At 42.8% G+C, this 12,223-nt stretch overlaps 5 protein-coding genes across 5 annotated transcripts; 3 read left to right on the plus strand and 2 right to left on the minus strand.

Annotated features, from left to right (window-relative positions):
* Positions 1 to 23: 23 nt before the first annotated feature.
* EAF01_006607 (uncharacterized protein) lies at positions 24 to 2,582 on the minus strand. Its single transcript, XM_038914861.1, has 3 exons — positions 2,338 to 2,582; positions 984 to 2,262; positions 24 to 932 (listed from the first exon to the last, which is right to left on the minus strand). The coding sequence occupies exons 1-3, from the start codon at positions 2,417 to 2,419 to the stop codon at positions 719 to 721; spliced, it is 1,575 nt and encodes a 524-aa protein (XP_038769816.1). The 5' UTR covers positions 2,420 to 2,582; the 3' UTR covers positions 24 to 718.
* On the plus strand, positions 2,583 to 5,009 carry EAF01_006608 (uncharacterized protein). Its single transcript, XM_038914862.1, has 3 exons — positions 2,583 to 2,974; positions 3,036 to 3,171; positions 3,225 to 5,009. The coding sequence occupies exons 1-3, from the start codon at positions 2,874 to 2,876 to the stop codon at positions 4,899 to 4,901; spliced, it is 1,914 nt and encodes a 637-aa protein (XP_038769817.1). The 5' UTR covers positions 2,583 to 2,873; the 3' UTR covers positions 4,902 to 5,009.
* An 863-nt stretch (positions 5,010 to 5,872) lies between these two features.
* EAF01_006609 (uncharacterized protein) lies at positions 5,873 to 6,471 on the plus strand (the record flags this gene model as incomplete). The annotated part of the gene is made up of 2 exons (XM_038914863.1): positions 5,873 to 6,304; positions 6,379 to 6,471. 2 exons carry the CDS (start codon positions 5,873 to 5,875, stop codon positions 6,469 to 6,471), a joined length of 525 nt encoding a protein of 174 aa, XP_038769818.1.
* A 542-nt stretch (positions 6,472 to 7,013) lies between these two features.
* On the plus strand, positions 7,014 to 7,899 carry EAF01_006610 (uncharacterized protein; the record flags this gene model as incomplete). The annotated part of the gene is made up of 2 exons (XM_038914864.1): positions 7,014 to 7,067; positions 7,120 to 7,899. 2 exons carry the CDS (start codon positions 7,014 to 7,016, stop codon positions 7,897 to 7,899), a joined length of 834 nt encoding a protein of 277 aa, XP_038769819.1.
* Positions 7,900 to 8,860: 961 nt separating this feature from the next.
* On the minus strand, positions 8,861 to 10,162 carry EAF01_006611 (uncharacterized protein; the record flags this gene model as incomplete). Its single annotated transcript, XM_038914865.1, has 2 exons — positions 8,861 to 9,925; positions 10,019 to 10,162. The coding sequence occupies 2 exons, from the start codon at positions 10,160 to 10,162 to the stop codon at positions 8,861 to 8,863; spliced, it is 1,209 nt and encodes a 402-aa protein (XP_038769820.1).
* Positions 10,163 to 12,223: the final 2,061 nt, after the last annotated feature.

Genomic DNA, 12,223 nt, shown 5'->3' on the forward strand with positions numbered 1-12,223 from the left:
ATACTAAAAAATTGTACGATAGTGCCAGAAATATACATGCACATCTCAGATTCAATTGATAAGATAGTATGATAGTTTTTGGTTAATTTCATTCATTACATTTAGTATCCATCCATCGCTCCAAACTTTTGTCAGTACTACTCAATGTAAACCCTCGCCTCAAGTTGCAGTATGTACAGAGCTACGAGGGTTCTATAAGCTAAAAGGCTAAAGACAAGGCGGTATAAATCGCCTCAAGCATGATTTTGTGCAACGCCATGCAAGACTGTCGAATGCTCCCTCCACTGGCACCATGCAAAGGTACAAAAGAGCTTTGAACTTCCGACCCCAATGTGCTTACCATGAACGGCTAGCACTCCACTCCATCGCTATACGCCAATACCACAAACTCCACCTAGATATTCACCATGCATCAAAAAAGAGAAAGAAAGTAACAGTGCAAAGGGTTTATCCCATTCGAAACCGAAGAAGGGGGAAAAGAAAACTCGAGTATGTTCTCGGTCGACTCGAAAATCCATTCTGTGAAAGGACAAGCGGATGAAGACGGAACGCGCAGTCATCTAGACCCACATCTCGTTCTACGAGGGAGGCCAATCAGGAAAATTAGATCATATAGATCTAAGGTGAAGGGCGTCTTGGAATAACCATGGAGTGAAAGAAAATGACGAAATGGGTGAAAGATGGCAATATATGAACCAATTCGGAAAGTACGAAAGTGTTATATCTGGCCCTTGATATCAATCGCGCGAAAGGCTTCAGCTTTTGCAGTTTCAAAAATCTGACCGGCCTGGCCAGAAAGAAATCGAAGGTCGCCATCTTTCTCTACTAATAAGGCCTGTCCATTGTGGTCACAAATGAATTGGGCAGCATCGCCGTCGGATTCGAATCCTAGTTCTTCCGTCACGAACCTTAATTTGACCTCGGGTTTGTAACTACGATGTGTTAGTAGACCCTTTAGAGCGATTGTGATTGAATGGACTCACGTTCTGCAAATTTTCGACAAAGCAGCCAAACGTTCTCGGGCGACAAACATATCCATAAGATATGCTCCCATATTCGGAGTATCGAGGTAAAGTCTAAAGAATCTGTGATAATTGCCCAATGCTAATGCCGAACGAACACTCAATGCGTGTATTACCGCTTCGGATTCCTTCTCTGCTTTTGTTAGATCCGCAATGACATCATTCAATGCCGTGCGGTTAGCTGTGTGAATAAAATATAAAATACGATATGCCTTAAACTCCACTGGATTACCACCAATCTTCTGGGCATAAAGAGCCCGAAGTTGAGTCTGGCATTGATTATACTCACCGAGATCCCCCTTTTCCAATGCAATACGCGCGTGAATTTCGTAGACAGTAACAGTAAATTCATTCTTGATACGCTGAACCGTAAGGTCCTGTCGCATAGATTTGAATTGGTCGCAGATATAAGAATAGTTTCCTTCCTTTTTCCACTTCTTTTTCAAAAGATCTAGCGTTTCCCGTAAGATGTACTCAGGGCGAACCTGTGAAGCAACGGGTGCAGTAGTCAAGCGGAAGTACTCTTTCTCTAACGTTGTATTCGTGCCAATCAGGGGACCCATCATTGGTTCCGGTGTCGGTGTCTTGGATTTGTAGGTAGATTTATAGCCACCATCAAATCGTTTTTGTCGCTTCTCTAGGTTTTTCTGAAACTTACTTGTACCTTTATGGGAGAGATCGTCTTGGAATGGTTGTTGTCGCTTATCAAATCGTTGTTTGGAGGGTGTTAAATTGGCACGATCATCATTTCCCGTGCGGTTGTTAGCACGCCAGGGCGGCATTGCTGCGAGATTCTCATCACTGCTTCCTTCTAGAGATTTCCTCTTCTTGGCCGAATTTGCAAGACCGGTGGTAGCTAGTTGAAAATTCAAGGATTCCTGCTGCCATGCAGCGGCCGCCTTTGATCGTTCTCTTTGTATCAATTGTTGAGGAAGAGGATAATTATCCCAATCACGGGAGAAGAGTGTATCGGTATCGGATGCCTCGGTGATCGTCTTTTTTAACATATTCTCCATGTCTGGGCGTTCAATACCGGCGATGGCATGCGCGACATCAAATGAACGTTGAACGTAATTACGAACTGACTGTGGCCAGTCTCTCTTCTTCTGGACAGGAGGTGGTATTGGTTGAGAGGATGATTGCTGGGGGATTACTGCTGGGTTATACATTATGGGTGAGACTTGATTAAATGATTGTCGAACTTGCACTGGATGATAAGCTGGGGCAACTATCGGCGCGACTGTAGGATTTTTGTTAGAAAACAGTATATGGATTTTGGAACAAAAAGGTGTTGCTGCAGCTGTGGATTGCTCACCTTGCGGATAGCCATATGAGCCTGTCGTACCTGGAGGCGGTGGAATATTGGAGTTCCATGGTGAAGCCATCGTATCGTACATATAGAACTAATGCTTTCACGCTCTTAGATATTAGTGATGCGATACAAGAAACGCGACAAGGTCTTGATAAGAAGGATTCTTCAGAAGACGGTGTTTAGAATGTGTCTGATTTTGGGGGGAATAGTTGTCGAGGTTGTGAAAGAATGGCTAGTTTGCCCGAGTTGAATTTGACAATTAACCGAATGAGTTGGTGCATTTGTGATCAGTCACGAGGTAGAATGGGTGGAAACAACTTGCGCTACGGTAGTCCGAGTAGTCAGGATTGTCCAAGTTACAGCAGCAATGATTGATTGCATCATGATAAGGGAATGATGGTGAATATGAATTGTCTTAACCTTCCACAAGCGCCTGCAGATGCTGCAATCGTTTGTTCTCATCGTTCCCAGCAGATGTGCACTGCATTGTCCTTCAACAGATATCAGAAATACTCTCAGTACATGGCTTGCGCGGACGAATGTTTTTAAAACACTTAGACCTCACGACTGCTTTGAGGCCTTCCTATTTGCCAGATGAGGTCAACCTCTTTGTCCAAGACAATGTTGGGCTTTATGAGGGGTAAGTGTTTGCTCAAGCAAGCAATACGAGAAAGAGAGGTGCTTACCTAGATTGCAAACAGGAAATACAAGATTCCAGATCATCAAAATGGTCAGGTCTATTTGACGTCTCATCGAATATGTTATGTAGACAATGATGACCCAAGAAGGAATTCTACAGCAATAGATCTCAAAGACGTTGATCGTTATGAATTTTATGTAAGAACTACTGGTCATATTCTCAAGGCTACAAAAAGTTAATAATGTTACAGGCTGGTTTTTTGAAATCATCCGCCAAGATTACTCTTGTCCCGAAGCCTTCGAAACGATCCTCAGTCCAAAATCGAGCTCTAGCAAGTCTACATTCTCCATCTAGAAGTGCAACATCATCTCCGTTAGCACGAACCGATAGTCCATTCCATCTGCCAGTTTCTGAGCCAACACCCGCAAGTAGTGCCACATGGATTTGTCCTATCTGTTCTTTCTCGAACCCCGTCCCGTCGAATTTCGATCCAGTCACATCTAATGCAAACACTCCCTTACCCCCATGCTTAGCATGTGGTATTAAACCTCCGTTCGCTCATGTTCTCAAGGCAGCTATATCTAGCGCTGGCAACAGGCCAGCTGCCTCTACTACAACCCCAATCAAAACACCCTTACCAGTGAGAGGTCGTCCAGACGCCCCTCGTCCACAATCTGATTCTTGGGATACACCCTCAAGTCATTCTGGCGTAGGTCAAGATGGGCCTCCTTCAGGTGGAGCCAATGAGGCATCATTTGCTTGTCCTAGATGTACCTTCTTGAACCACCCATCACTTATGGCTTGTGAGCTTTGCGGGGCCCCACTACTGTCACAGGATCTCCCTACTGGATTAAGTCCCTCCCAACGACGTAAATTGTCACCGGGCCCTACGTTGAATAATCTGCCAGCGCCTGGCACGGAAACGAATGAAAGCATCAAATTGTCATTTCGAGGTGGTGGCGAAAAAGTGTTCCTCGAACGCCTCAAAGCATCCATGACACAGCGTAAATGGCTTCTTCAAAATGCTCCTCCGATACCTAAAGCCAATCGTGATGTCAGGGCAGATAGTGGATCAGGTTCGGGTAGTTCTACACCAAGCGGCGAGCGGACGAAAACGGTTGGAATCGCAGGCCTGGAACAAAGACGTCTTGAAGTCCGTAAGAATAATGAAATTGTCATAGGAAATGCTTTTGAGGATCTTGACGCGTTGATGGCGTCGGCCAAAGAGATCATTGCTCTTGCCGAATCATTCGCGAGCAGTAATAATGCAAATGGAAATACTGAATCCAATGCAGTTGCAAGTGCCCTTGGTTTGGTAACGACGAAAGATATGCTTGGTGGTGGGAGCAACTCTGAGTCATTGTATATTTCGGAGTTGTCAAGGAATCTTGCAGAATTTCTCACGGATGATGCTAGAGGAATCCTGCGTAAGTCTGGGGGTATTATTAGTCTGGTGGATCTGTGGGCTACTTTCAACCGTGCTCGGGGTGGTGTTGAACTCGTTAGTCCGTTGGACTTCGAAAAGGCTGCAAGATTGTGGGAGAAGCTGAAGCTTCCTGTAAGATTAAGACAGTTCCGTAGTGGAGTACTGGTGGTTCAAGGCAGTGATAGGACTGATGAAAAGACCATCAAAACTTTACTGGCATGGATGAGAGATTTGCACGTATTTCCACCGGAAAAGGCAGTGCCATGGGACTGGCAAGAATTCGGGCAGGGGGTTACATCACAAGACGCTGCAGAACGTTTTGGATGGAGCATAGGAGTGGCTGAAGAAGAGCTTGAAATGGCTGAGGAACGAGGTGCTTTATGTAGGGAAGTAAGTATAGAAGGGGTGAAGTTCTGGGAGAACTGGATCGACTCAGCGCAGTCACCAGCACCCAATCTACAGCTAGCCGATGTTGGCAATCTTGCTGCCAACTACATATAATTTACTGCGTCACATATTTCGAATTTGTAAATATTTCAAGCAAATCTGCGAAAGGTTTCTATACAGCTTTCCGATTCAATGCATAGGAATTTTGAACTGATTGAATATGAAATTCTTCCTCCATCATTCCTAGTGGTGAAACCATCAGGTACTCATCTTTCACTAGTCTATTTTTTCTTCTAAGAATTCCAGCCATAATGTGAATTCACTAACGATTCTTTCGTATCAAATTTGTCTCTTGTGTGCAGCTGAAAGGCTTAGGTTACATTGCACGAGTAGAACAGATAAGATGAGAGTTTCCATTACCGTCTTGCATTGGTACCAAGATTTCAGATAAAGTATCCTTTACGAAACGAGAATGCTTCCTGCTACCAAACCTACGCACGTAGAATTTTAAGGTCATTTGATGAGATCCATTTCAACCGAAACGATAAGTTGTTCGGGAGCATATAGGCAAAAATACTTCCGTCAATATTCATAGTCACTTGGATAACCTAGAAGATCTGAAGGATAAGTGGAGAGTCGAAAATGATAAGCGAGGAGCTACATAGGAGGTAGGATAGGAAGGATAGTGGATATTGTGTATTGATGGTGCAGCAATTGTATAACATTGACCTTCGATTAACTTGCTAGCTGGTTATTCTTCCTGTGACACTTCCGTATTGCAGTGCGGTACTGGGTTCGTACGGTCATCTGTCCCTTGCTGCTGTCGAGTTGACATTGCGAAGGTAGTTAGGTACGAGTAGTGAGACCATCACCTTTCTATACAGCTTTTTCTTATTCTATTTAAACCACTCTCTGTCTGTGATCTCCTACTTGTTCAAAACATCACACAAGAACTTTACTTATCAAATCTCCAGAATTATAAACGATCAACCGTCATAACTCAAATTATCTTCCATCTTCTCTCCAGTATCAAGGTATCAGTCAGACGACTTCTCTCTGCCCTAAATTACACCCATACAAAAAAAATGGACTCAGAGATGAACATGTTGCCCGCCTCATCACTACCAATGGTACCAGGCCCAGATACCTTCTACCAAGCTCCTCCAGATTCCTTCATGTCAAGATCTTCAACCTCAATCTCTAAACCACAATTCCAACTTCCCTTACCCTTACACAGACACGATGCTCTGACCCCCGGAAAGGAACTAAAGAGCGACAGAGTCACAAAGGGAGTCCTTGGACTCAATTTTCGCCCAGGAGTCGAAATCGAAAACGGAGATAGGAATTTGACTTCTGAACCGAGTGCGAGTACGAGTCCAACCTCTGATCCAACAAATGCGCGTTTGAATACGAATCATCTTCGTGGATTTCATTGGACTTGTTGCAATAAGATTATTGAAAAGACCACGGTTTTGGGCACTATGAGAGGTATGATGGAGAGTGCTGTCAAGGGACTGGTGGGTTATATTTTCTTTTTTCGCTGGTGGCAATGAAGTGATGGGGTGAGTTCTTGCTGATTGTAAATTGATAGTGTAAGAGAAAAAATTCACCTGCGGAAAACAAGTGTGGAGAGTGCGGACACTTGGTTTGTAGAGACTGTGAGAAGGCTGCCGAGTGCGTGTAGGCGAATTGTGAGTGGGTAGTGTGGCATGTATGGCTAGGGATTGTATAGGGGTTGGAGTAGAGAAGGGGATGACAGAGGGAGGAAAGGAAATTGATTGACGATCAGTGATCACTATCATAGGATAGAAGAATCTTAGTCCTATATCTCTGTGAGATTGCAGCAGTGATTCGTGGTATGGCAAAATCGAAATCGATGTACTGTGAAGACATTTTCTATTACTACTAAAGTAAATTGAACAAGGCAAACTATTCTCTGACTCGGATGCAGCTTTTTTGTGAGATGACTATGCGTGGGGATAGAGACTTGAATTGGTTCAGCGGAAAAACAAAAATATTTGCCTCTTTTCATAATCACGTATGAATCCGCCAGATCAAATATTCATATTTGATAGTGTGCGAGCCATGACTAACTTGTTGATGTTCTTTCCATTCCCCATCCCAGTCTGAAACCCAAATCAAACCCCAAACCAACAAATTTTCCAGGACTAATCTAAAATAAGACACAGGACCATAACTTGATACATAAAAATCAACAAGTCAACCATGCAAGTCCTTGAGGAAGTAAGATTCGAGTGCTCTCGAAGACACATTCACAAAGTAAGTAACTATTGCGTTTTCCGTACATCCATCGCTAAGATTTATTGAACAGGTAGCAGAGACTTACGGTGCTTACTGCTTTCGTGGCTGTCCTGACTATTGTAGTTGTTATGAGCATACCACCGAAAGAGGTCGCAAAATCCAACAGCTTGCAAGGCGCGACAGGAAAGTGTCCGAAAGGGAAATGAGAGTGTCTGAGAGGGAAATGAAAGTAATTGAAGAGGAAGATCGACTTGCTAATATGAGCAAGTATCTCGAAGGTCGGAACAGTGTGATATCATTAAGAGAGGGTTTACTTGAAAGAGCAGAAGAAGAATTCGAGAGGAAGAAAAACGAGCTTCTTGCGTCTAGAAAATGGTCCGAACAGATCCAAGTTTGGTCTGAAAATACATCGAAGTGTGCTCAAGACGGCTCATCGTATGGTTCGTATGGAAGAAAGCATTATTCTGACAGTAACGGTTCACTTCAACCATCCCGTGCGCTGGATTCGGGAGAGAGACCACATCGTCGTCGTTCATCACACAGTGACCGTCCAATGCCACCGCATGATGCGCCAAATCGTCCCAGGAGGTCTAGTTCTGCCAGTCATCATCATCGTCAAGATTTGATTCAACCAGCTATACGGATAACACCTCCGGACCCTGATATACACTCAATTCCGAGTGACCGGGTACTCATTATGAGTATTAGACCCCAATCAATAAGGCTCACTCCCCACAGTGACCGCATTATTCTAATCCACTTGGACAATGTTTTCAGGTTTACACTTTTTGGAGGAAGATATGAGGGATATGAGGGATATGATATCAGAGCTTTGCGATTCATGTATTGAGATTAGCAATTGAGCGAGACTTTATTAACACATTGAGAGGCACTATACGCGAATCATTTTGAGGACAGTTAAATCAATAAATTCATGACTACGTTCAGATTTATCGAGGTAAGTGATTACGGATATGCTGTAACAAACTAGTCATCGGTGCCGTTGGATGACTGGCACGGGTAACATATTGAAGTGATAAATTTAGAAACCGATGTTACTTGAATGTTTGATGACCAGAAAAATCCAAATAGAGCGCTGTAAGCTCAGTACGAAACTTCTGGTATTCCAGAAAAATGATGCAAAGAGACCAAACTGGCACTCATGAGCTCAGAATTGCTATTAGTGAATTCACGAGGATGGGGCCATTTTCACAGCAAAAGAAAAGATTACCTTATGGATTCTGATCCCATGTAAAACGCACCTCAAGGGTCTCTTGGAAAAATGAAATATATGTAGTGGCCAGTCTGTGTTTCGTGTCGGTGTTTACACCTCTCCCAAACGTACGAGGGCCTGTAAGTCCTCTACTAGAACGTCTCAAAGTATTGTGAAGTCAAAAACGAAATCATAGAATTCTCAGTCATACTTACCAAGGAATTCGGGTTTTGCTTGAGTCATTGTTGGTGGAAATGTGGAAATCGAGACGAAATGCAAGGGGAGAGAGTAGGTGCGATCGAGTTGAGGTAGTGTTTAAGCAAAAGCTCTGCGCTGTTAGTATATATATCAAGCAGCTGGATCAGAGCCTCAAATATTGGGAATTTTATATCTCGGTAGTGGTTTCATGAATGAAAATCAATGGAAAATGCAGATTAGAAGGTGATTCGATTTCACTTGGAGTATGTATAATCAGGAAGAAAGGGTTTATTAGGAATTATATGAAATTTTTGGGGGTCTGTTTTACTAACTGTTTTTATAGAAAAGACTAATGAAACCTTGGAATAGAACGAAAAGAAATGAAGGAGATCCGACTTACTTAACGGTGGCGGCGGCGGTTGCGTCGAGGGTAGACCCACAAATCCTGGTCTTTGCCATATAGCTCAAGCATTTTGAGCGTAAATCGTTTCCTCCGGTTCCTCAAACGTTTTCTGTTTTCAAAATCTTCCCGGGCCTCCATCTGTTCCCAAATACAACGCTTGCATCTTGTTGAAATCTTGGCACCAGGCAGAATCGTGACCTTTGGTATCTTGAATTTGGAGCCTGCTCTCACGGCTGCAAATTCATCATGGGAGGCGTCAACTCTGAACATACTTAGAAGATAACTTCTCCAATTATCTCGATTTATGGGTAAGTCAAACTTGTGGTAAAGCATACAGTCAAAATCTCGAACAATGAATTCATCAAGATCCTGAAAGAGGAAGTCTACAAATATTACAGAATCCATTTGCATGATTGGGTCTTTAGAAAAATCGTGTTCCATATGCGACCAAAATCTTGAATCTGGTGTGATTTGAGCTCTCTTGACAGCCCAAGGATGAATCACGTAATTTAACATTACCTGATCCGCGTAACGCCAAGGTCTCCATCCCGCAGCCAGAGGAACGTTTGAGCGAAGAAGAAGAGCTTCCGCTGGGTGTTCCCAATCCGCGTATGGATCGAAGTCGAGGTGGTTAAAATTGAAGATATCTAGATCTGGATTGAAAGGAACCGATGGCTGCAAAGGAAAGGAAAACATCTCTTCGCGAATGCTTTCGAATTGAAGAATCTGTTTATCTATAGAATAAAAGTCTGAGAATTTTGAAGGGCGATAGGTTTCAAGTGTTCCTATTGGCAAATTTCCGTGTTTGAGTCGAATGTCCTTGGGCACAACAGCAATGTTATGATAATATGCAGCGACTGCGTTTCTGCTTTCAAAGCAAGTCCAAAATGCAGCGGGCATACCACTGTAAGATACAATATTGAGAGGGCAAAGAGCTCTTGGAATCGATGGCGTTACACTCTGTTCAGTTTCCCGGTCTGCCTTCTGAACAGGCAATACACAATTCTTCCATTCAATCAAACGCGGGGTTACAGTCAATCCCCAGATCATTCGTCTAATATCCTATGGGAGCTTAGGGAAGAAGTGGAATTTTGTGTGGAGTTCTGTAGGATCTTGAGGTTGTTGAGGATTGTTGTTGTCAGTCTGATCTTCGACATCTAGTGTCATATCTGCTAACTCTTGCCAGGCATTCTTGAACTGATCTCGCTTTTTGATCACCTCAGGTTCGCTAGTAGATTTGACTGTTGGTTCAACTTGGAACTCAAGTGCCAGGCTTGACAAGTCTTGGAAAGTATCCATCGTGTGTGGTAAATTTCGGTTTTGTTGGGTAGAGTGGGTTGTGATGCTGTGTTTACTAATGATGATACTTATTGTTGAGTATTGATGTAGTAAATGTGTAGCTGATGATTCTGTATTAAATTTATTTAGACGGAAACCCATTGCTTTTATAGTTCGTCAGAGGATTTTGTAGCGTTGTTGTTCTCGAGGTGAGCGATTTCTATACTAGTTTTTTTGTTGTTAACAATACTCCATTCTTTGAGGATAGAGTAAAGGCCAATAAACAGGACATGTAACCTTTGTTATAGTAGATAAAAGAAGAGCTCGAAGGATGAACCAGTCTTGAGGACAAGGCAGTTGGAAACGTACACTTGTGATTGTGAACAAAAGATGAAGAAATGCTCACAATAATCGTACAATAATCTTGTACAAAAATAACGCTCCAGCTATTGTTCTGTTTCTTCGGTTCATTCCTTTCATTGTCCATTGCAATATCCGCCAAGAGATGCCACCAAGATATCAAACTATGCCAGACACACAGTGACTGATATGTCAGTCTGTCAGCTATCTGCTAGCTTCAAATTCCGGCAAACTTATTGGAAAAACACTATCACCTTGGCGCACTCACTGATGAGCTGCTAACTAGCGGAAAATCCGAATCTTATCTGGTGGTAGTTGCCAGAAATTAAAATAAATTTTTCTATCTCCGCTCTTTCAAGGATTTCTTTCATGACTTCTTCTGCGAAATGGCTTTTGAAACATGAATTGCCCACTTCCGTGCCCCTCGTACGCACCCGATTCTTGAAATTTCTGGATCACTTGATTACCTACTAATTGATGCAGAGAGATACGACCTACCGATGACGTTAGATAAAACTTCCGCTGCTGGCTCAGATGAGAAGATGCCCGCCAGCGCTGTCAATCAACTCACGGGTAAATTGTTTTCGCGATAAGCAAAGGAATAATAGTGCTAGGGGACATATGATAGCAAAGGTTCAACAAAGAATCAACGAACAATCAATAAAAATATGCCCAATCGAAAGGGTCTTGAAAAGATGGAAACTTTGAATGTCCTGATTGAAGCAGATAGTAGCTTGATAGATGATTAGAAGCTCGGAGATCACGAAAGACGCTTGCAAACACCAACTTGTCGCATCAGCGGAGGTTTACAAAGACATGAAGGCGTTAAGGTCCCTCCAGAGGGAAGAGGTTAGAATAGAATTTTGTATTGGTTAGATTACGGATAAGGTCGTGGTTCAAACTTTAGTCCAATCTCAGTCGGGTGTCGAGGCGTTCTTATGAAATCAACAATGCTGAGCATCATTCAGACTGTATGGGAAAAGATATGTACCATTCTGTAAAAACAGAATTGATTTGGTAGATGATAACGAAAGAGACATGTAATGGTTGAAGTGTAGAGATCCTTTTCATCTCCTCAGATTGAAGAGAGAATGAAGTCTTCCAACTTATGGAAGAGAAGAGAGAACAATGAATGAAAACAGCTGGAAAATGAGAAACTCGAAGCTGATCGAAACAGTAAAAAAGAGAAAACGATAGTTGGACCTTCATGTGGTGATATCATATTGACTTCGGATGATATTACTTTTCTTCGAAAATGAATTTGCGATTGATTGTCTTCTATTTCCATCGGGAAGAGGAAGAATAGGTAGGACCCTTTTGGAAGGAGGGAGGACGAGAGTCTCGAAACGCCGGTATTGAGCCGAGTGCGCTGATTGAATTGAGAGATTGAATTGTGATGTATTGGATTCTGCGCGGATTTGAGACATATGTTTTCATAGTGTTCAAATCGGCTCTCAGATTTACTGGAATGCAAAGACTCTATCATATGTTCTGAACCAGGAATGATCTTCGAGGGAATAATGATGCACTCGAATAATATTCACAGACACGGCCTTACAAAGTAGCCGATTTGGAGTAAAGTTCCTTTTCGATTGACGATCTGACAGTATTTGTGAGTCGACGCATATTATGGATGGCAAAGACTTTGCGCTCTGTATACTTCTCGAGTTAGAATTTTCTGCATGTTGTTCACGCGGATTTTACTTAGGTATAGTATCAGCA

This window comes from Botrytis porri (genome assembly GCF_014898465.1).
Source record: "Botrytis porri strain MUCL 3234 chromosome Unknown BPOR_008, whole genome shotgun sequence".
Classification (NCBI taxonomy): domain Eukaryota; kingdom Fungi; phylum Ascomycota; class Leotiomycetes; order Helotiales; family Sclerotiniaceae; genus Botrytis; species Botrytis porri.